This window comes from Maylandia zebra, linkage group LG8 (genome assembly GCF_041146795.1).
Source record: "Maylandia zebra isolate NMK-2024a linkage group LG8, Mzebra_GT3a, whole genome shotgun sequence".
Lineage (NCBI taxonomy): Eukaryota > Metazoa > Chordata > Actinopteri > Cichliformes > Cichlidae > Maylandia > Maylandia zebra.
Window position 1 is genome coordinate 8467065 of NC_135174.1, and position 24117 is coordinate 8491181.

Below are 24117 nucleotides of genomic sequence, written 5' to 3' on the forward strand. Positions count from 1 at the left end.
ATTACCCCTGGGCTAGTCTATCAGAGAAAGAGGGCTTAGAGGATTAGCAGGTCACCAACATCGCACAATCAGACTGCAGCTTATTTTTTCCACACCATTTCTTTGCTATCTTCACATCATCTGAATAACATTTTGTTAGAGTATTCAGTCATAGTTGTCTTGCTGGGGGACGGGTATTTTTAGAGAGCCAGACTGAAGATGTTCAGCCTGCATGGGGCAAAACAAACAACATAAATGTTGGAGGATTACTCTTATGCTGAGTCCTGGTTTTTATAGCACTGGGAAATATGTCCTCTTTCAATTTCTATTTTTAAATTCCATTCTTTATTTGGTTTCTTCTTTCAATTTTTTTTTTTTATGTTTGTATGTACTTAACTCCTGGTGTTCATTTTTAGGTGATTACCCTGGAAGGCTGGGTGGACATCATGTACTTTGTGATGGATGCTCACTCCTTCTACAACTTCATCTACTTCATCCTGCTCATCATTGTAAGTATATCTGCACACGACTGAAGAAGAGGGTCAACTGGGGGTGTGAGCATCCACCGATCATGTGTGAATGTAGGCTGTACACAAGATGGACATAAGTACTGTGATATGACCCAATGGTTTAAGCCTCAATATTAAAATTTTTGCAGCTGCTAGCATATTTGGACAAGAGGGTGGGGTGCTAAGATATTAGCTAATGGTTACCAAGCTTGGTAATCTCTATCCACAAACTGTACAAGTGTAGACAGATGCTAAGTAACATAGTATGTAACATAACTGAAAAAGCCCCAACAGCATAACATTAAGTAGAGGTCCAGCTGAATTATTCAGATTAGCAGAGCTAATTGCTAATGCTAACAACTACCTGGGTCAACACATCTTTCAAACAACGTTCTCTCTGTAGTCTTCATTCTTCAGACCTCAGTAACAATATCATCTCTCTTTCCCCTTAGATTGGCTCGTTCTTCATGATCAACCTGTGCCTGGTGGTCATTGCCACTCAGTTCTCAGAGACCAAGCAGAGGGAGAGCCAGCTGATGAAGGAACAACGAGTGCGCTTCATGTCCAACGCCAGCACTCTGGCATCCCTATCCGAGCCAGGCTCCTGCTATGACGAGCTCCTCAAGTACTTGGTTCACATCATCCGCAAGGGGGCCAAGCAAGTGGCCCATATCTGCAGGCTCTTGGCCCGTCGTGCTGGGCTCCACATTGCTGCCTCGCCCCCAGCCACAGATATCCAACGCAGCCACAGCCAGAGGAGAAGGAGAAAGACCTCCAGGCAGGGGTCTGTGTCAGTTCACCACATAATGCATCATCATCACCAGCACCACCACCACTACCATCTAGGGAATGGTAGTGTGAGGGGAGGAGGGAGCACCAGATGTTTGGACAGTAGGGAGGCAGAAGGTGGGGCTCATAACAACAACGGGGGAACTCTCATAGCAAACACTGGAAGTGGGCATCTTGCCGTGGCGCTACCCTCTTCAGTGACAGCAGCAACTTCTGATATGAACCTTGCGATTTTGTCCAGTCCTGCTGCTGATTCATCCTCAGTTTGCAGCATTTTCAACACCAACTCTGGATTTGCTCCAGGCTTCTTCTCCTTGGCTCCAGCTCCCAAGTCCAGGGCCATTAAGAGGAACTCTGTGCCCTTTGCTGCTCCAGGCCCTAAGAACTACCCCACCCTTCAAGCTCGGGCTCTCGCCGAGTCTAGAAGAGGGAGCATTGCAGCTAGCACCCTGACGAACATCAACCTTAATATTCCACCAATGCCCCAGGACAGAAGGCCATCGAGTCTGGTAGACCCGCTCAGTCCAACAGGTAGACACACAATGAGGCAGCAGATGCAGATACATTTTTGTGTGTTAGCTGAGCTGAATAGGAGAAAAAAATAGAATATCCACAGGTTTAGATTTACTTGAGTGAGCTACCCTGATATATGACTGGCTGACCAAGTACAAGTGATTAGATTTGATATGATTTAATTTTCCAATTAATTTACTCGTGGATAATCTTCTCACTCTTATTTTGACAGTTTAGTTACTGCTAACTGCCTAACCCAGGTGCTTCATGTGTTTTCCCTACAACCTGGCTCACTGGACAGGTTGCTATTGTGGCGGTCCGTGATGCCACTCAGCTGATATCCACAGAGAGTTGATATGATCCCAAGGTCTCACACGGTTGAACTAAACCATCATGTTTTGCAGCTGGTAAATGGTAGCCCTTCTGCTCTGCACCCTCTGAGTTCGGCATGGCTGCACACAAACCAGTTGTCGACGTGCAGGTTGTATTTAGAGAGGCCATCCTGTTTGCAGTGGTCCTCCAGACCAGAACAAAGTCTACAATTGCCAGCTGTAGGCCATGATAGTGAAGTTGGAGTATGTCTGGCTATGGATAAGATCCCTTTTGGGGTAGCAGCTGAACGATTTGGAGGACAACAGTAACCTGGCCGGGGAGCCAGCTGGCAGAGAAAACATGAAAGGCCAGGACTAGCAAGCAAGTGAACAAAATAAGAGTCAGGGAATGGTCCAGCAGTAAATCGATCACAGATGACATTGTTTTCTCAGACAGATAGAAAGAATTCAAAATATGCTAAAATTAATCATCACATACTGTAGTTGGGGTGCCATTCATATACCTGGAAAGCCTGCCCGAGAAGACTCTTTGTGTGGGAAACACTGCTATCTCATTTACTCAGCCCATGCTAATTTCCATATTGGTGTTGAAGGAAATGATGTAACACACCAGTGGTTGTGTTGCTTTAACTGCAATCATGTATTTGGCGCTGTGCAGTATTGATTTGTTCTGACTAAGCCTCGAGCTACAACACTGTCCAGAAAGAGATTTTTGCTCTTTTCATGACAAGCAGATAGAGTGCTAATTAGAGTCAATAAATGTTAATGCCTCATGTCCAGCCAACTTTTTTTGCCTCTTGGTCAACTTTTAAAAAATGTCTTAGGCCAAACAAAAGTCAGTTAAGGTCTCTTCGGGTTGTACAGGTGGTGGAAAAAGGCTGGCTAGCGGCCAGAGAATCTGTAGAGACGAGGCATTAGTCATACAACAGACACACTGCCCATCACCGTCAAACACACTTTTCCTGATACACACGCAACTGTCTAAAAATGCTCCCATTCACAACCGATCTCTTTCATTGGATCTGACAATTTGTCCAAACCACTTCATTTAAGTAATTTATCAAAATCATGCTGATTCCACCGCAGTACCCTTCTCTCTGCCTCAGCTTCTCCATCTGACCTTTTTTACTCCATTGCAGCCCAGCTCTCCTGCCAGCTGTCAGCCCGTGACCTCAGCACCACCAGCAGCGCCATGGACACGGCCGCTTTGACACTAGACCCTGAGAGCTGCCCCTACTGCGCCAAGGCCCTGGCCAACGAATCGGAGGGCGGGACCGAGGGCAACGAGACACCTGGAGACTCAGACAGTGATGGGGTATACGAGTTCACTCAGGACCTCCACCACAGGGACAGAAGAGACAGCCGGCAGCCCAAAAAGAAGCACCAGAGGCTGGGGAAAACGGCCGCCAAGGTTGTTCACTTCTGGAGGTTGGTGTGCGACACTTTCCGGAAGATCGTGGACAGCAAGTACTTTGGCCGAGGGATTATGATTGCGATTCTGATCAATACTCTGAGCATGGGAATCGAGTACCATGAGCAGGTTAGTTAATGTGTTTTTCTCTTCAACAAAAGGATGTGCAGTTGCTGTGCTGTGATATTCAAATGCCTTGAAAAATTTCTCTGTGGAAATGTGAAGTATCCTGATGCATATAGTCACGCAGATAGAGAACGATTGTAGGAAAGTATTAGTTTGACTTGTACATCCTCTGTGTGTGCGTGTGTCATTCTGTGCGATTTTGCAAGCAACACCGCTCCCACAGGCCCAACTGGAATTCCTGATGTCTCTCTCTGGTCTCATTTGTTTACATGAGCATAATTACAGCCATGTGAGAGAGAAAACGGAAAGAGACAGAGTGAGAGAGGGAGGAAAGTAAAGGGGTGATTTAACGGGTAGGGAAGGCCCAGCAACATCTGACGTCAGATGTTCTCACTCTTTCCCTCTCAATCTGCTGTTTGGTTGTTTTTATCCCTGCGCTGCTGTCTCTTTGACCCAATTCACACCTGATATTCACATGCAACATGCGCTAGCGATAGCTAGTCTGGATTACGAATAATGGATGCTAATGTAAGGTGTAAATACATCCAACATGCTCGGAAGACCACATCTGGATATGGTCTGACATTCAGTATGATCAGATGTTGCCCAGGTGTGAATCCAGTCTGTTTTAAGTTTCTGTGAGGAAAAACAAAGGATATCTGCTGAACGCAATGAGTGGTCACACTGAGCTTAGTCATTCTTTGAGCTTATTCTTAAGCTGTCTGTTAATTAAGTTACAGTCAATCTTTTCATTGTCAAATATGCAGCACATAAAGTGCTTTGTCACAGCTCCAACCAACTGTGTGTATTTATATTAATGCAGTTGTACTGCAGACTTTTATTGGCATTGATACTGTTGTGTCTATTAGTAATGATGTAACTGATCCTCTTTTTCTGTGTCAGTATAACATTTGATCTTTTGCAGATGATTTCTCTGAGTGGAGTCTATTGAGTTCTGTTGAGGTTACAGAGTTTAAAAGAGGTATCAGGAAAATGCTCATACTGGTTCTTTGTACTGGCCCAGTGCATCCTGAAAGTATTCACAGAGCCTCACTTGTTCCACATTTTGTCATGCTGCAGTCTTATTCCAAAATGGATTCAGCTCATTTTTCACCTCAAATTTCCCATAATGACAAAGCAAAAAATTATATTAAAAATATATAACATGTACTTAAAGTATTCACAGCCTTTGCTGTGACACTCAAAAGTGAGCTCAGGTGCATCCTGTTTCCACTGATCATCTGTCAGATGTTTCTACAACTTGATTGGCGTCCACCTATGGTAAAGTCAGTTGATTGGTTATGATTTGGTAAAGCACACACCTGTCTATATAAGATCCCATTGTTGACCAAGCCATGAAGTCCAAGGAATTGTCCGTTAGACCTCTGAGACAGGATTGTAACGAGGCACAGATCTGGGAAAGGGTACAGAAAAATTTCTGCACCATTGGCAGTCCAAATGAGCGCAGTGGCCTCCATCATCAGTTAAATGGAAGAAGTTTGGAACCACCAGGAGTCTTCCAGGAGCTGACCACCCAGCCAATCTAAGCAATTGAAGTAGAAGGGCCTTAGTCAGGGAGGTGACCAAGAACCCAATGGTCACTCTCACAGAGCTCCAGTGTTGCTCCGTGGAGAGAAAAGAACCTTACAGTGCGACAACCATTTCTGCACTACTCTACCTGCGTGGTTAAATCCCTTGAGTTAGCTGCCCTTTTTCTACTTAAATGAGTTATTGTTAAGTGGCTTAACAAACAAAATAGCATTTCACTAGCTGGGCCCACGTCCTCATTTTAGGTTTGACAGCGTTTTAGTAGGTAAAGGTGAATGCTTGGACATGAATTGAGCTGCGGTTTGGAGAAGGCTTCGAAGGGGACTGGCGACGGCTCCTGGGCCTGGCAGATCCCCATGTACTAAATAGGAGTGAAGAAGTTAAAGAATTGAGAACAAGGAGGGAGGGAGGGTGGGGCACGTAAACGAGAATGAACAGTTTGCAGAACTGGGGGGAACCTATATAGATGACAACCGGAAGGAGCGCGTTTGGAGGCGTGGTCCCGCTCCTGAAATTCCAATACATAATACATAATCTCCAATTAAAGCAAAATATAAAGACATGAGAGGTTGCTCAAGACTTCTATCATCTATGTTTTGATATTTTTTGCCTTACCAAAGCTTTACTAATAAACACATTTTATCCGCCTAATATTAAAGTTCATTAAAAAAGAAATTTAATTAAAATACAAAAACACAAAGTGTTGCATACACTGAGTACAGCTTTATTATTTTCATAGACACACACACACACACACAAACTGTACTCTTTATATATGAGAGAAAAAAACACCTTCTGTACAAACTGGTTTCTGATCATTTGCATGACTAAATATTATGCCAGTAATTTGCATTGCTTTCACTACAGTTTCTCTAGTGTTGAGAATTTAAACTCCTGCTATAATTAGAAGTAATTTCCAGGGTCAACAACTGTGTCATGTTTATTTTCCAAGCAAATTCCCTCAAAATTAAAGATTGGTAGCTTCATGAATCTCATTAAACATCTGTTTCCATTCTTCTTCAGTTATTTTTGTTGCCAACTCCATACAGGCACTGAATACATTTCAAAAGGTATTTGGCAAAGCAAAATGCTAGTCCTGGATATTAGTTGCATTAGCGTTCATGATTTACAATTCAATTTCTACTAAAATGGGAAAAAAAGTTGTCTTGTGGTGTCTTATTTCCTCCTCTGATGTTCTCATGAGTATTTTTTTTATAGAGGACATAAAGAAGTTTGCCAAGTGCAGCTTTCAGGTTTGGGGTATGTATTGTGTTTGAGGCTATTGTGTTGGGTTATGTTTTTGGCACGTGCGGTTTTGGTGTAAAGTTATATAACACTAGGGACACAAGTATTGTGTGTGTGGGTGTGTAGTAGGAGATTGAAGCCTAGCCAGGTTTTAGGGGGTTACTTTCGGTCACTGACCCAGTGCCTATAAACATATCCAGATGTCAGAGACACACACACACACGCAGGAAGTTTTATAGCTTTCTAGTTTCTACTTTCCCTTCATCGTTTTTTTTTCCTCCTGACTTTTCCTCTCGTGCTCTTGCTCATAGCTTTTTTTTTCTAATTCTGGTTGTACTGCTTCCTCTTTTCTTCCTCCTCTGTAGACCTATTAGCCTCCATCAACCTCTTTTTGCTTTTTCACTTTTTGCTCGCTTTTGTTCACCTCCACCTCTTTTATTTCCTTTCTTCTCTGTTCTGCGTCAGCCTCTCCCCTGCCTTTTTTTGTCCTCTTCAACCTTTTCACTTCTTTCTCAAGTGCTCTTTTCTAGTTTGGGTAACATGGATCCCTCCAGTCTCCAGACAGGCAGCTGAAGACTTTAGTGAGACGCTTCATTGATTGTAAGCCCATCGACATCCAATAGCCACAAAGATCACTAAGCCTCCTTTTCCTCTGTAACTCTGTCCATATGGAGGAGAGGCTGCCTTTCAATTTCCATACATCCTCCAGCCAAGTTTCTTCCTGGAGTTTTGAGTGTGTACCTCATGCTGCCATTTTTCCTGTTAAAACTAGTTTGACGGGCAGAAAGTCTCCTGAATTTTCACCTACTGCACTTAGTACTGCGTAAGTTCATATTTTGTCTATTACATTTTGGAGGAAGATGAAGCATTTTCATGAGGTTGAACAAATCAATCTGTAGTGCAAAAGTTAAAAGACAATATTTCTGATTATTTAATTTCTCGTCATGTGGAGGCAGTTAAACAAAATCATAAATATCCTCATCAAATGTTGCTGGTTTGTCTAAACTGCAATAAACACCTTCAGATTATATCCTGTAACAACTCTGGAGTCAGCATGATGTGCAATTTATTAGAAAGTAAAAAAATAAAGTGTTTTAAGTTAATTTAAAACATATCCACACTGAAATGTTTCATTTCATTTAGAAACATCCTGTCTCGGAGTGATGCTGAAACATTAGTTTATGCATTTATTACCTTTAGGCTGGACTTTTGGATTTCATTATTACCGGGTTGTCCCAGAAACTATTTCTCTACTTTTAAGGTTAGCCTTCAAATTTTGTTTTTGATAAAGCTTATAGATAGGGCTGGATGAGGTGACCTTAAATCTTCCCTCTGTAGGTTAGATGTCCAATGATGCAATGAGTGTTTGTTCTTCACCCGCCTCTTTTCACACTCGATGTGCTTACACACGACTCTGCATTTAATCATTAGTTATTATTAATCTCTGGCTCTCTTTCACAGCATGTATTTTGTCCAGTCTTCCTCTCCTCACTCCTAACCGGTCACGGCAGTTGGCTGCTCCTCCCTGAGCCTGGTTCTGCCGAAGGTTTTTTCTGTTAAAAGGGAGTTTTTCCTTCACACTGTTACCAAGTGCTTGCTCTTAAGGGGGTGATCTGATTGTTGGGTTTTTTTCTCTGTATTATTGTAGGGCATTTATCTTACAAGATAACATGCTTTGTGTCTAACAGAGTTATGGATTGTCTTGCATTATCCTTGAAGCTCATGAGCTTTAGTGGCAGTTGGGAAGCTGAACTATTGAAATGGGATGCAGTTGTCTCACTGAGCTGTCATGAGCTGTATATTCATAATTGGGATGTCAGCATCTTTGGATGATCAAATAGAGCTTGGGCATTATTAGCTATACCAGTTGGATTAGCTCATGCATGGGAAACTTTAGAGAAAACAGAACTACAGACGATAAACCGTGTACCAGGAAGGATCTTTCTCATGGAGGTTTATGGGGCTGTACTCCTCAGACAGATGAAGTCGATGCAAGTGCCCTAATCTTGTTGTTGTTTTAGTGGCCAGCATGGCTGACCACTGGTTTAAAAAAAGATTTAGGAACGCTTATAGGAAAACGTTGACCATTGTTTAACCAATCAGTAAGCAGTCCTCAGTCTCACACTCAGATCCACCCATTAAATTGCTTGTTGTGTTTCACTTCAAAAGAAGCTTTCGAGATGGTGACTCCAAAAAGGCCTTTCACCATCAGCAGGTGAAGTCATAGTGGCTGCCTCCATCTTTAATGCAGTTCATGTTTAAGAAACAGTCAAGTGATGCCATTAGAGGAACTGCACTTTTTGACATTTATATATTGGCTTCTTTTTCAACCACAGTGGCTGCTTCACCTTGTTATTTTTCTCTTCACAAACAAAAATAAATAAGTAAAATTACTGAAACGCTGACTCAGCCACTAACACATCATCATTGCTTCTCAGTAATATTTCTTTTTACATCCTGTTGACATTCAAACACATTTGTTCTTTTATGTTGTTGTTGTGGTTTGCTGTCTGTATATTTATTATTATACTTTTTTTTTCAAAATGAGGATAATTCTGCCGTGTGTGTGTGTATTACGTATTTCTCAATCATGTGTAAGTCATTGTGGATTAGCCATGTGATTGATTGATGACCTGTCCAGGGTGTATTCTGCTTCCCACCCTATGACAGCTGCAGTAGGTTTCAATTCCCCCAGTGACCCCAAGTTGGATAAGTGGATAAGGATGGATAATTGTGGTTGATTTGCATTCTTCACCTTGTTTGCAGAAAAACTCAGCAGGAGGGGCGAAAACCACAATGTCCTCAAAGCTTTCCAAGATCTAGATTTTTATATGAATCATTTCAAGTGTTTGTTTCCAAGTCTGACCGAAAGTAAACAGAGAAATTTGGAGATTTGATAAATATTGGTGTCCTGGAGACGGCGTTTCACCTTCTCAAAGTCTGGGAAACAAATGGGAAAGCAAAAATTGAGCAAAAATCTAGGATGAATGCTCCACTCTCCATATGGTAAGAATAAGCTTTTCCAATGAGGAAATAGCTGTTTTATTAGCTGGATATTTAATTAGCTACAACCGCTTCCGCACGGACGTGTTCTAAACATGAAAGTATCTACTGAAATTGGCTGATGAACAGAAATCCCAAGAGCAGAGATTAAAATAGCCTTTCCCGGTGGGAATTTCTGTATTTACTTTTGGTTAGATTAAATAACAAATGTGTTCAATAATATATGGGTTGTGGCTCAGACAAAGTGGATGCATCATACACTGCACAAAGAAACGAAAGGAACAATGAGAAATATCCCTTGTTAATCTAGGCTAAGGTTAGCGTCACGGCTGCTAGCGAGGCAATACCTGCATCCTGCAGTTCCTCTAGGAAAGCTGGACAGGGCCATAGAAGGTCCTTAACCCACCAACAGGACCAGTACCTGCTCCTTTGTGCTCAGAGGAATAGGTTGCGTGCTGCCTGGTACCGTGTAGCCCGATGGGCATTTGCCAGAGAACACCAGAAATGGCAGGAGCATCACTGGTGACCTGTTTTTCACATGTTAGAGAAGGTTCTGGTCTTGAGAATACATGGAAATTGTTATGCTGTCTGTTACATTGTCCAGCATGACCAGTTTGTTGGTGGTTTCAGTGATGGTCTGGGGAAGCATATCCATGGAGGGACACACAGACCTCTACAGGCTAGGCAACCCTGAGTGCCATTAACCTATTGGCAAGACCCACTGCACCAGACCCTACACTAGTGCGGTGAGTCCTGGGTTCCTCCTGGTCTATGACAATGCTCCACCTTGTGTGGTGAGAGTATGCAGACTGTTCCTAGAGGACAAAGGAACTGATCAATTGAAATCATTGACTTTCCCCCACGTTTGCCTGAAATACATTCAATAGAACAACCCTGGGACATTATGCTTTGGTCCATCCGATGCTTCCAGGTTGCACCTCAGACCGTCCAGGAGCTCAGGGATTTCATTTTTAATCCAATCATGTGGCATTCTTTTGTTCCTTAAACCATGCCCAGACTATATCACTATATATATTTCTCCTTGAGATCTGATGTTTTTTTGGCTGATGCTTTTTGACAATGTAGATGTCATAATTATGGATATAGCATGTAATCCAAACAAATCATAGAACTGCCATAGTATCATCTGCTGTTTGCAAGTCAAAGTTTGTGTTTGAGGGGAAAAGAAAGAAAGAAAAACTACACCTTTAAGAAAGTGCTTCACCTGCGTTGAGTGTGACAGCTTATCGATCACGTTGACCCGTTTTCTGGTACCCCCTTCTGTTCTGTAAATAGATGAGACACACAGACACATAATATATAGCTGGTATTATGTGTCTAATTCGTCTCCAAATGAGGTTATAGAGTTCTGGCTGAGAATTTATGAAGATGAAACAACCACGCTGATGAATAATTGATGAAGAGGCAAACATGCGAAACACGACTACAACACACGTGCAAAGTGAATTCAACTCGAAGCGCAACCTGTTTCAAAGAGCCCGTCAGGGTGTCTGCTGGAAATAAATGCACTGCACGTGCTCATCAATCACAAAGTATGCAAAGTATGAGCAGATAGAAGAGAATATGCTTTCACTTTGCAGCTGTGTTTGTTTGTATTTGCGGATTTCACTTTAAGATCCAGACTAACTGTAATTTCCATTTTTCTCACTAGTTTATTATCCATAATTCTATACGCAGGACAAATACCACAGCAGGGCATCAATATGGGTATGCTTTAATTTTGAAAAGACATATTTTGTGGAAAGGTATTGAAACCAATGCAACATATTAAAACTTCTGTTGTTTCATATCCTTAATCTTCTGTGTTTTTCAGTTGATTTCTTTGGCAATGTTACAAAAATATATACACCTAACTTGTGTGAGGCAAAAGTTCAGACCCTAAACACACTTTTTTCTTACTCATGGCTCTGATGTCAGTAAAAGCGGATATTGCTGTCAGGCAGACAGAGACTGTGAGCACAGAAGCTCTTTAACTGAGTGTCACACTTTGTTTTCAGTATGAGATTTACTTCCTTTACTAAACACAATGTAACACATTACATAATGGCCGGGCTGCAGTTAATTTGAAATGCTTTCAAACGAAAACTGTGTAGCTGTCTCACATCCCACCTTTTATATCTGCTCACCAGAGCCACTGCCGCTAACTTTGAAATGTCTCAGCCACATATTCTGTTGCTAGTTGCAAAGACATTGTTGTGCTCTATTGGTTTTGGATTTTTTTTTTTCACGCCAATGTCCCAATAGTACAATTGAAGAAAAATCCTTAGAGTAAGCATGTTGCACAGTTAATGTGGTTTTTCAAGCTAAATTCAGCTGGATTGTTGGCGCTCTTATAAACACCAAAAGTGGGGCATGTAGCTAATTTTGCCCAAGTCTTTCCTTTTTCTAAATCTTACAAGAATATATCTAGACTAAGACAAGAGGGTTTATGGTCATAGATTCAATATAATGGACGGATGTAACAACTGTAACCCATAAGCTAAAGCTAGCTAGACTGGTTAGCAACCAGCGTTCATAAACATATAGCCTGTCTAAAAGTGCCTGACTAATAAAATACTTGAATTTTACTCAAAAGGTAAACTTCTTGGATGGGCTGTACCTCAAAGCAAGCATGTGTTTTTGACAGATAAATCCATTTAAGTGCTAGAAAAGCTGCTAACAGCTAATATAACAGAGTTATACGCTAAAGCTAATATAACAGAGTTAGCAATTATTGGCTAATATGCTAGCACACCTGTCAGTCAAGGAAGCCAAAGCAGCCACGTCCATAACTTTAAATCTAAATAGTTTCAAAAAAGTTTTTAAAGAAATTCATTTGCTCCTCTATGCTTGCTATGGAGGGGGAAATTAGCCATTAAAGTTACACTCTGTAAAGTGCTGATATGTCATTGTTTTTTAAAGATTTTTTTTGTTGCTTAATTAGTTCAGCTAGTTGGCAGATTGAAACAACTGCCTGAAACATGTCTTGCATTTACAGCATAATTCTTTTCAAATTATATTAAGGCCCACTTTGTTTTTCATCTCTCTATAGAATATTTACCCATTATAGTGATTAAATAGCAGATGTAATACTTTTGGCCATGAGCCATGAGCTTTAAATACTGCTCTGCAAATAATTACTCTTTAGCTCAAGACATATAAAAGGATCTGACACACTGAATGAGTCCAAATGAACACACACACACATTCACATATATGTACAGTATGTGCAGATGTGACTTAACCCCTGAAATGTAAACCACAGGTCCAATTGATTCATATGCGCGTCCTTCAAAATACAGACCTACTGTTACTCTGCAGCCCCCTGTGCAGAGCTACAGCCTCAGCCTTGCTGTCCGTGACACATAACAGAACCCCTCTGTCTGTTTCCTATCTCTTAAATGCACACTCAGAAAAACGTACACAAACACTTGAACCAGCGCACACATGCTCTGTGTGCAGAGGGGCAGCAGAACGTGCCCGCGAGCAGTGTATGTAAATGTGTATGCGACACAGAGACGGAGATATAAAAAGATAATGAAATAGAGTGTTGGATATGGATAAGGGGAGTGTTAGGACTCAGAGGTGATGGGATAGAGGGGGTGATGTGTGGAGGGCGGGTTGGACGAGTAAAGGGAGGGTGTCTGTTTTAGCTCCCTGTGCTGTTTAAGACTGTTACCATTTATGGTGGAGCTGATGGAATAGTTGTGTGCATGCCAACTATGTGACACAGCCCATAGTCTGTTTACTTGGGAAGGTCAACCTCTTTCTCACTTTACATCTATACGGCCACAGAGACAGCCTGTCACTCTTTCCTCTGCATCCTTTTTCTTCAGCTCCCTCGTCGGCCTCTGCGCTCCCTCAACGAAGAGGCGCTGATACCAAAATAGTTTGAGTAGAAGTTTAAGAGGCATGGCAAAACAGAGGTGTCAAGGGAAAAGGTTTAAATGCATGGTTCCTGTGTTTTTTAAAATTGGTGCTGGTGTTATAGTGAAAGCTTTTTAGCACCGCCATGAATATTGATTTGGCTATGCAGCTTTTACATGAGCACAAAGTGATCTGAAGTCCCTTTTGGGTCACTTGCTTCATGTTTCCCATAAGCAGCAGTTTGACTTTATTGACCTTAAAAGCTACTCACTTGAAGAGGAAAAGTATATCGGTGCTCTGTGATCTTTTCAGCGCTAAGAAACAGCGAAACATGTCAGCGATTGTGCATCGTGCACGTGTTTGAGCTTGTGTTCTTCCTTCATGAGTGTTGGAAAAGAAGCAAAATACACAACCCTAATGCAGCCCTCGCATTTCCCTTTTTGGACCATGTATACTTGGGGGTATTATAGGAGGAGCAGTGAAAATAGAAGCTCATATATGTCATATATTAAAGTTTTGAGGGTAAGCTTCTTTTTAAAATCAGTGACATTGATGTTGTGTTTAATGGATTTCAACATCAGAGTTATGTGGTTAATTTTAGGAAAACATCCTGCTTTTAGTTCCAGACTACCTGTTTTTGGGAAATCCCCAATAGTCATGTTTTGTTGATTTTAGTAACTGATTACAGTGATAATTAAAAAAATCTCTTCACATTTGCTGTACGTGATGCAGAATTGTATGGGCACGTGACTATTTTAAGACAGCTCTCTCTTTTTTTTATAAAAACAGCCTGATATTTAATCCAGGAATAAAACAGAATCAGGTTCATTAAAGTAAGGTCATGTCATTAACCAAATTTTAAAATCCCTCTCTGTACTGCCGGTGATGGAATTAATAAACAGTGTGTTTATGTGCGATGAACACCTCTTTACATATTGCCCCATTGTACTGGGCAGACATGCGCATTTTTTTTCTGCCCCTGCCAAACCAAGAAAAGACCCTCTTGCTGTATTTCTCGCTCAAACCAGAGACAATATTTATTCAGCTTTTATCCTGCCCTGGCAGAGGAATGTAGAGTTGGCATGTGAAGACACTGGCCACCCTCCAAGACAGGCATAGGAAATGTGTTTTTCTAATTTGTACGACGGTAAGACGGAGAAGGCAAAACAACAGTCCTTAATCCTGGCTTATAAAACGAGGGCTTTTCCAGCCCTGAAGGCTATGAAATCAAAAAGAGAGAATCAATGGAGTGATCAAATGATGGCTTCGGTTATTTCCTGGTTCAGTGAGATGTCAAATAACATGCTGCCTGTATTTAGAAAGTTCTTCTTTCAAGCTCTTCTGCTGGATCTGCCAATTCATCCCTATCTTATTGTTGCTTTAAGCACTGGTCTCAGCCTTTATTTTGCCTTGAAGAGCAGATGTTTATGCAGGAAAGATTTAACATTTCATTAAAAGAGGAAAAAATGAACACACAGATGGATGATTCTTGAAAACAAAAAACAAAGAAAAAAAACTAAGTAATCTTTGACAAAACCTGTGGAAAGCAAATATTGTGGTCATGCCAAAAAGCAAGATATGACAGATCCTGTGAAAAACTGAGCTCACTTTTTGATTTAGTTGCTTGTGGAACCACATTTAGCAGCAAAACACTGAAGTAATCGTTTCATCCTTGTCTCTACTCACTTTGCTGTATAGAAATTTTCAGCCACTATTCTTTAGAACATTGTTTTAGTTCACTGAGGTTTGCAGACATTCATTTATGCGCAGCTCTCCTAAGGTTACAGCTCACCATTGTATTCGGGTTAAAGGTTGCACACCAGCTGAGCCATTGCAATGACTTGATTATTTTCTTTTCTTGTAGATTTGTATAACCCATTTTGGGCCATGCTTCAGCTTCTGAACAGATGGCCTTACATTTGACTTTAAAACACTTTGGTATACACAGGAGTGAACAATCTACTCAATGACTGGAAGATGCCCAGTTCTTGAGGCTGCAAAACAAGCACCAGCATACTTGACAGTTGGTATTGTATGTAATATCAGTACAAACACAATTGGTGTATTTCCTAATATTACATACAAGGTCTTGAGTATTGTTGCCCCATCTTAGGCCCCTCTTCTATGGAACCAGAAGATTTGGGAGACAGACACCATTTCTACTTTCAGATTAGGTCATACTTTCTTTTTTCATAAAGCTTATAGTTAGGCCTGGATCAGGTAATCAGGTGACCACTTAGTTAGGTTAGCTGAGTATTAATTCTTCACTTACCTCTTTTTACTCTCATGTGTTTATACAACACTCTGCATTTAATCGGTAGTTATTATTAATCTCTTCTCATCCACGGGTGTCTTTTATCTAGTCCTTCTCCCTTCACGGCCAACTGGTTTTATGCTTTTGGCAGTTGGCCACCCTGCACTGAGCCTTGTTCTGCCAGAGGTTTCTTCCTGTTAAAAGGGACTTCTTCCTTCCCACTGTCGCCAGCTGCTTGTTCATACACTGTCATCTGATAGTTGCTATTTTCTTTCTTCATTCCTTCTTCTTTATTGCAGGGTCTTCAGCTCGCAATATAAAACACATTGAGCTGACTGTTATTTTGAATTGGCACTACAGAAAAGAAATTGAAGTGAAGTGAATTGTATTGAATATGCTGTGTTTATTTTGGCCAAATGTGGTGCTGTGCTTTATGATTAACCATCTCTACTTTGGTCTCATCTGTCCAAAGGACATTGTTCCAGATGTCTTGTGGTTTGCTCAGATGCAGTTTTGCAAATGTAAGCTTTGCCGCCGTGTTGTTTTTAGAGACAAACAAACAAGCCGGCCTTTTTCTAATTGTACTGTCATTAAGTTGAACATTTAACATGCTAACTGAGACTTGTGAAGTCCCCCCACCCCCCCCCAAAAAAACCAAAAACAGAAACTGCATCTCAGAGTGTTACACGGATTAACCTAGTGGTGAATTTGCTGGACTGCTCACTCTTGGGATGATTGTGGCATTGTGTTAACACACACCTGAACGCTCCACACAAGCAAACTGCCAAAACTTCTGCTTTTATAGAGATGGTCACACTTGCTGATAATTAGTTAATCAAGTGTATTTAATTAGCAGCACATGGCTGTGATTTAGGCTCTTAATTCCTACGAGGTATTACTTCTTTTTTCACAGGACCCTAGGCAGTCCTGTGAAAGCTTTCTTTTTCACATGACTCTACGTGCTCTTTATCGAAATTATCACAGTTTTTTATAATAATTTTCCTAAAACCTTATCAACACAACAAGTTCAATTCCATCTCTTAACTATTATCACTCCAAGGAACTTTACTGGTACTGAAATTTCTTACGTTTTCTTAAGACCGGGGGTAAAAGTTCATTTGACTTATATTGTTTATTATAACAGAATATGTCAGATGCCATAATAACAAGGTGACATTGTTATTTAGAGACTAAACAACAATTACTAAATCAACCATTATATTAAGTGAGCCTTGTTGAACCCCAGATTTATTGCATTAGTACGAAATATGATCTTTTGAGATAATGAAAAATAAGCATGACCACTATAATATCTGTTCAGTAAATATGAAGCTACAGCAAGTAGCCAGTTAGCTTAGCTTTACTCCCATTGTCAAGCCTAAATTTTAATTTGTACATTGGCCAAGCCAGTGTTGTCAGAAAAAGTTTGCATCCAGTTAAAGCACGCAGGTTCTTAGTTTTCCCTCTTCGGTCAGGTTGAGTCACTAAAACAGCTCAGAAACATCACAGCTTGGTCTAAAATATTCTTTTCACAACATTAACTCTGCACACTGCTAACATGAAGCTCATGAGTAAGAAGTGCATCTAGCTTGAATACAAGGGAACCTGGCCAAGAATCCAAAAATGAAAAGTTGGGAGTGAGACTGGTCACACTGTTGCCACGACAGATCCATGAAGGCACCACAACCAAAGGTACAATAAGCCACAAAAGACTTTAGCAACTTCCTGACGAAACTTTAAATAGTTCTTTCTGTTTGAATTCACCCCATCAATAAGAATGCTAATGTGACTTGCCAGTTTGCGGTTGGCACAACATGAAACAATAATGACTGGAGTGCTGTGGTTTTTGCGCATTGCGGGTTTCGTAACGACAACAGAGTTGCAAAGGCAAGGCTTTAGCCAGGCTCAAGGTCAAAGAGGGAGTTACAATTTCATGTATAGCACTAAAAACCTACCATAACACTGTTACCTTATGTGTGGCACAGAGGGAACAGCAAAGTTATATTGCTGCAGCTCTTCACACATATCGTGAGTGCAATCTTTTACTTACTTACTTTCTGCACTGCTGTTTGGATGCCCAAAGTAGCAAGTTGAGAAGAAATGTGAGCAAAAAATAACTAAATAATTCAAAAGTTTGTCACTTTACATTTTCAACATTGCATAGGCTCAATAAGGCTGGGACCAATGTTGTACCATGTATCTGTAGCCTACTACTGCTTCGGGAGCTGAAGCTTAGAATGGCTGGAATGTACTATCTCAGAACAGCAGTAAAAAAGGGAAACCTGTAGTGCAGGGGTGTCCAGCTCCAGTCCTCAAGAGCTACTGTCCTGCAGCTTTTAGATGCATCCTTGTTCCGATGCACCTGAATCAAATGAATGGCTTGTTATCAGCCCTTTGCCAATCTTGATGGCATGCTGACGAGGTAATCCAATCATTTGATTTGGAGTAGGGATGCATTTAAAAGCTGCAGGTCAGCAGGTCTCGAAAACTAGAGTTAGACACCCCTGCTGTAGTGTCACAGCAAAGAGAAGAAGAAAATTGTATATAATGCTTTACAAACGCCAAGGACAGCCCATATTGTTCCAACTTCAACAGATGTTGAGTTAAATCCTGATGGGTTGTAAACCTAAATCAAGTTAGCAAGAACACTTCCAATGGTTGCAACTTAAGAAAAAATTGCTGCGAAGCACCAAAAACAATGTTGTCTTTGTTGTGTCGGGGGGGGGGGCTTTTGTGGCATTTTGTTTTGCTTTGTGTTTCTATTTATTGGCATTTTCTCAAGTTGCAATGCGTTTCAGGGCCATCGTAGTATCAGTATGGCCAACAAAAACCAAATTAAATTCCGCATCATTATTTCATTTCAGAATTATTGTTAAGTGGCTGCTATAGACTTCCTAATCATTAAATCATCTCAGACAAGACAATGATGAGGAGATACTGTATCCTCCTCATTGTTATTAAATCACCTCTAACCCCAGTAGTGAGTGTATCAATGTCCGTTTCATACTTGAAATGCCCTCTTCTGTAGCGAGCCCATGAAAACCACTTGATTAAACTAACATGCGCGCGCCGCACACACACCGGGCATGGCGCTGCATCATTGACAGTCTGGAGCGCCGCGGAGCACAGCATCCCGTTTAGATTAGATCACATCAGATTAGGTGGCATTACATTAGTGCTAACCAGATAACGCTATTCCTCATCTAACACACTTTACCTCCTAATGCTCCCGCAGCCTCATTACCCAGGAAACAGCCATCGAAGGAAGCAATTAGAAAAGCAAGAGTGTCTTTCTCGCTTACACGGTCGGGCATTTGGACGCATTAATCTCTCTCTAGGTAGCACGTGCACCTCACTGGCCATTAGTCAATTAAAAAATTTCTCCCGTTTGATAAGTTAATGGCTGTGAGGCTTCTGTGACACTAGCGTGTGTGTATGCATATGTTGTTTGGTTGGTGTATCTTTCACCCTCTTTGTCTCTTGTGTGCTCCTTCTGTGTGTGAGAAACTCTTTTATGGTCTCATTCTCCTGCAGTAATCTTGCATGATGTCTGAGGAATGTCTAATATACAAGCTGAAACAATAGCAGAGCAGAAACAGTGGGGGAAAAATAATGACCTGAACCTCGGTCTCAAGGCCCAGATGTCTGCAGTCCAAGTCTCACCTCATAAAAAGTGTACTTCTTGTTCTGGCTTATCAACCACATCTATTATACAGCTGGATGTGTGTGTCTGCATGCATGGCTATAAGTGTGAGTCTGTGCAGAAATATGTGCGTACATTGTTAGGAGTGTGGGAGTGGAGCTGCACTGTGTGGATTTATGTGTGGCCTGTGGATGTGTGCGTGCACATGGCTATTAATGTAACTTTGGAGACGCCTCTTTGCACACTGCACTGAGTGTGTGTGTGTGTGTGTGCTTCTGCATAACTGTGTGTGAGGGCATTCATCTGAGAGAAAACACAAACATCTAAGTGCCCCCGCATTTGTTTACCCCCTTGAACTTTCCGTAATCGTGTATCTATCCGCGCGCGTGCACGAATAAGAAGGATTTGCCGCCGCCACACTCGTCCCTGTACAAATGAATGGACACAATAAAGCAACGGGATCAAACGAACAGATTGATCTGCGTCTGTGAACACAGAATCAGACACAGGAGACACAAAGACAAAGAGGTGAGATGAAACGGGGGAAAGCTTGTTTTTCAGGAAGCAGGGTTCACTGATAGGAGCTGCGCCGCAGACTGTCGACAAATTATTCTTTTTTTTTTAACAATGTGGCCCTCTGCTCTGTACATGTTCTCTACCGTGTAGTGTAATACAGCAGCTGTGTTACATGCTGGTGCTCAACCTAAAATGCATAACGAGTGAAAGGGTGCAATGCACAAAAACCTAAATATGACAATTTGTTGACCTATTCTCAAATTGCAAAGCACAGGAAATCAAACACTGAAGCCTCACTGGTTGCTTGGAATAGCTATGGCAGTTGCTGACTTTTACAAGTTGCACACGTTCTTACTTTCTCACTTTAATTTACTGAACATTGACACGACTTTATTAGTTGGATAAGATAATGTCCCAGAGGTGTTCTACTGGATTTAGGTCAAGCGAGCGTAGGGGCCAGTCATCCTCCAGGAACTGCCAACATACTCTGCCGCACGAGGCTGGGCACTGCTATGTACCAGGAGGAACCCAGGACCCACTGCACCAGGATTTTATCACGATACCTAATGGGGGTCGAGGTGTCATTGCCTAACCTGTAGAGGCCTGTGTGTCCCTCCATGGATATGCCTCCCAGACCATCACTGACCTACCACCAAAACCAGCCATGCTGAACAATGTTACAGGCAGCGTAACCCTCTCCACGGCTTCTCCAGACTCTTTCACATCTTTCACACGTTCAAAGGGTGAACATGCTCCAGTGGTAGATTCTGGTATTCTATGGCAAATGCCAATCGGGCACCAGTGTGATCAGTGTGGTTTCGAGTGTCATTTCGAAGGGCTCTGGCAGTGCTCATCCTGTTCCTTCCCGTTGCACAAAGCAGCAGATACTGATCCTGCTGATGAGTTAAGGACCTTCTACGGCCCTGTCCAGCTCTGCTAGGTATTTGCTTGTCTACTGGTGTCTCCTCCATGCACCTGAGTGCTGGGAAACAAAGAAAACCTTGGACTTCCTAGAGAAGCACAGAAAAATGAATAACACGGAAGACAAATTGGTCATTCAAATTTTTATTTAGCACGTCAGACATACAAACAACAAAATACTACTTCACATACTACATGACACAAAGTAATCTTGAACAGTTGCAGCGCAAGAAACATAGATTTCAGGGCTCTGGGGAAACTAAAAAAAGCACTAGTGCTGATATTAAGAACAGGAAGTCTGTTTGCACCCACAGCTCAACTGGTTGAATATAAACTGCTTTAGGTTTACCTCTAACTCTAATCTACCAACAGTCAGTGTTGATATTATCAGCTGAAGTTAGTAAAACATGTGCATTATTTCCTTACAAATCTCAAAAGCCAATTACAACTTATTTTAAAAATGCTAATTATAACAAGCACAGTCTGAAAGTTCAAGCTCTGAGTTATGGTGCAACATCAGCACTTGGTGTTGTTGGACTGATATTTGCCTCCGTTAAATTCAGGGTCTTGTGGGAAAAATGACTTAATACCAAGCAACAACTTGTAAGTGTGTACTTGTTGAAACTCAAACAAGCTGTCAACACCCTTTATTGAAGATTTCTCTTGATGGTGGTTGCTTTTGACTTGTTCTGTTTCACTACTCAGACATGCGCCCAGTGAGTAACGCGATTCATCTTTAAGATTTAAGAAGTTGTTTTTAGCCATTCCTCTCTCAGCATGCTGCCACTGTGTACTTTTTGCACTTTTTTAGCAAATAAAATAGTGACTTAAGGGTAGGCTGAAAAAAGGCCTTTCTGGTTAAAAGTTTTTAAACAGGCGCTCATAACTGTGATCTTTTGCACCCATGCACATGTCTGGCAGTGTACTGAAAGTTGTTCTACTTGTGTGTGAAGGAAAGGTAATGAGCAGGAATTCAATTGGTTACAATCTCCAACCTTATCACAAAACAGCACTAAAATCTACGCTCTGTGCTCTGGGAAATATTCAGATTTGCTCCCTGCAGTCTCATATCAGGGCAAAATTTTTGTGACTTTCTGGCTTTTGCTCCTATTGTAGCAATCAGACTGAAGACTAGAGTGTACGATTGCGTTGGTTTTTACTGCCATTTTAATAATGCATCAGTACAGATGCTCAGAGATTCACAGATTATACCCAACCGGTTCTGTGGGAGGTTTCTGTCACCAGGTGCTTGCTCACATTGGCATCAACTGATTGTTGACGTTTTCACTCTCTTATTGTAGGTTCTTTAACTTACAATATAAACTGCTCTTAGCCTGACTGTTGTTGCATTTTGGCTACAATATAAAATGTAATCGAATTGAATTTTCTTCTGATTTTGACCAGAAGTTCTCCTCCTATAGTTCCACCTACATATAAGTGCTAAATATCACACTTTTCAACTGACCACTTTTGTTTTTTACATCTAAGGACTTTCTGCCTTATTAGGATTAACACACACACACACACACCCACACACACACACACTGATGAACCAATCTGTGGTTCTGTATCTACTCTGGCATAAGATTGGAGGAACCGGGGATTGAACCACCAAACTTCCAACTGGTATTTGACCTGGTCCATCTTCTAAGGCAAAACCGATCCCTACACATGCCCTCAGTACAGCATCTCCATACTAGTCTAAACAAGAAGCAAGTGTGGCCAAGGATCAAACCAGGTCATTATAGACTCCATTCAAAGTCTGCCAATAGATGTCTCCAAGTTCTGCACACTGGAGGAGGTGAATTCTTGTCTTTCCCATAGTTTGACATGAAAGCAGTGTAACAATACCAGCAGTGAGCATATTTCGAAGTAACCGATTGACTTTGCTGCTTAAGGGCTCTAGACAAACTGGTGCCACGATTCAGCACGTGGATCTGTTATTCAACTGGTGATGCTAATCTCTGTCTCCTTTTCTCTGTGTATCCTTGCTAGTGTTGTGTAATCGCTGCTTAAACAGTCATGGTGTGTAGTGATTAGTGACAGCCCACCAGGACGGGCCTTAATGACACACACTGTGTTTACATTACGTTGCATTACCTCCTGGTTCAGCCGGGGGATTATGTTTCTGCTGGGACGATGACTCTATTTATACACACACACACACACACACACACACGCACACGCACACGCACACACACACACACACACACACACACACACAGTGGGATATTGAGACACATACACTTATGATAGAGAACGTAAAAACCCATTTTGGGCCTTCAACACCTATCCTGTATGTCATGTCCGTGCTACGGATTTGTGTGTGTGTGTGTGACACCACGTTTTGAGCTGTGTAAACTGTTTATTGCATGGAGATGAAAGGCCTCATGAAGCCTGTCTGGGTTGCTGCACAGGCCACAGACACACAACATCGTTCTGCCTCCTTTCTTCCCACCAATAATTACTGATACCCGCTATAGAAGTCTGATTTACATAAAGCGTCACATTTGGATGTGCCGCGCCTTTTATCTTTGGCTCGGAAGCTCTTTCCCTTGTCTGTCTGCTTGTTCTCATTGCCTGTTTTCCCCTCTGCGCTCAGATGCTTACACACACACACACACCATTTGATTGATCGAAATGTGAGCGGCAGTCCATTTCTCTGATGAGCTTTGAGCAGACGTTGCATGTCAGCACTCCAATCGGTGTGCTTGTCCCAGTGGAAGATAAGGACACTGTACATACATGCATTTATGATATATATGGTGTAATGCGCGTGTGAGAGACAGAAACTGTGACCAATTTGTCATATTTTAGTTGCATTTAGTCTTCAGCAATTGCCTTTTACTCATGTGATACAGCAGATGTTTATTCTGTAGTCATACAGTCAACTTATCCTGAGCTGCTTCCTCTGTAATAACACATTAATTACTCCCTTGTTTGTCTTTCTGTCTCTTCAGCCTGAGGAGCTGACCAACGCCTTGGAGATCAGCAACATCGTATTCACCAGCCTGTTTTCTTTGGAGATGCTGCTGAAGGTTTTGGTGTATGGGCCCTTTGGCTACATCAAAAACCCCTACAATATCTTTGACGGCATAATTGTGGTCATCAGGTGAGGACTCGCTCTCTGGCAACAGGAATGCCCTCAAATAAAACACGTATCCTTTTCTGCACTCGGCTTCTATATTTAAAAGGATGCCACTGGGAACACAAACCCTGCTCAGTGCAGTGAAAACGAATTCAACTCCCACATGAATTCTTCTATTTTTGTGCAGATCTCATACGATGTCAGATCTTCAAACAAAATGTAATAAAATACAAAACGCAACCTGACCGAATGAAATGCACAGCCTTCAAATAATGTTTGTTGAAGCAAAAAAAAAGAAAGGAAAAAGAGTCCCTGACATCATTGTGGTGGAATTTTGCAGCCATATCATATCCTGTTAGAGACCAGAGTTCAT

General features: G+C 41.6%; 1 protein-coding gene across 10 annotated transcripts in view; it reads left to right on the plus strand.

The window, feature by feature from the left end:
* The window catches only part of cacna1g (calcium channel, voltage-dependent, T type, alpha 1G subunit), a 207819-nt gene that overhangs the window by 76780 nt on the left and 106922 nt on the right, over positions 1-24117 (plus strand). For all 10 annotated transcript variants that reach the window (XM_004557531.5, XM_023153368.3, XM_023153369.3 and 7 more), the window contains exons 6-9: positions 396-488; positions 941-1808; positions 3262-3662; positions 23617-23768. In XM_004557531.5, the coding sequence (XP_004557588.3) occupies positions 396-488; positions 941-1808; positions 3262-3662; positions 23617-23768 (1514 nt within the window). The remainder of the gene's footprint in view (positions 1-395; positions 489-940; positions 1809-3261; positions 3663-23616; positions 23769-24117) is intronic.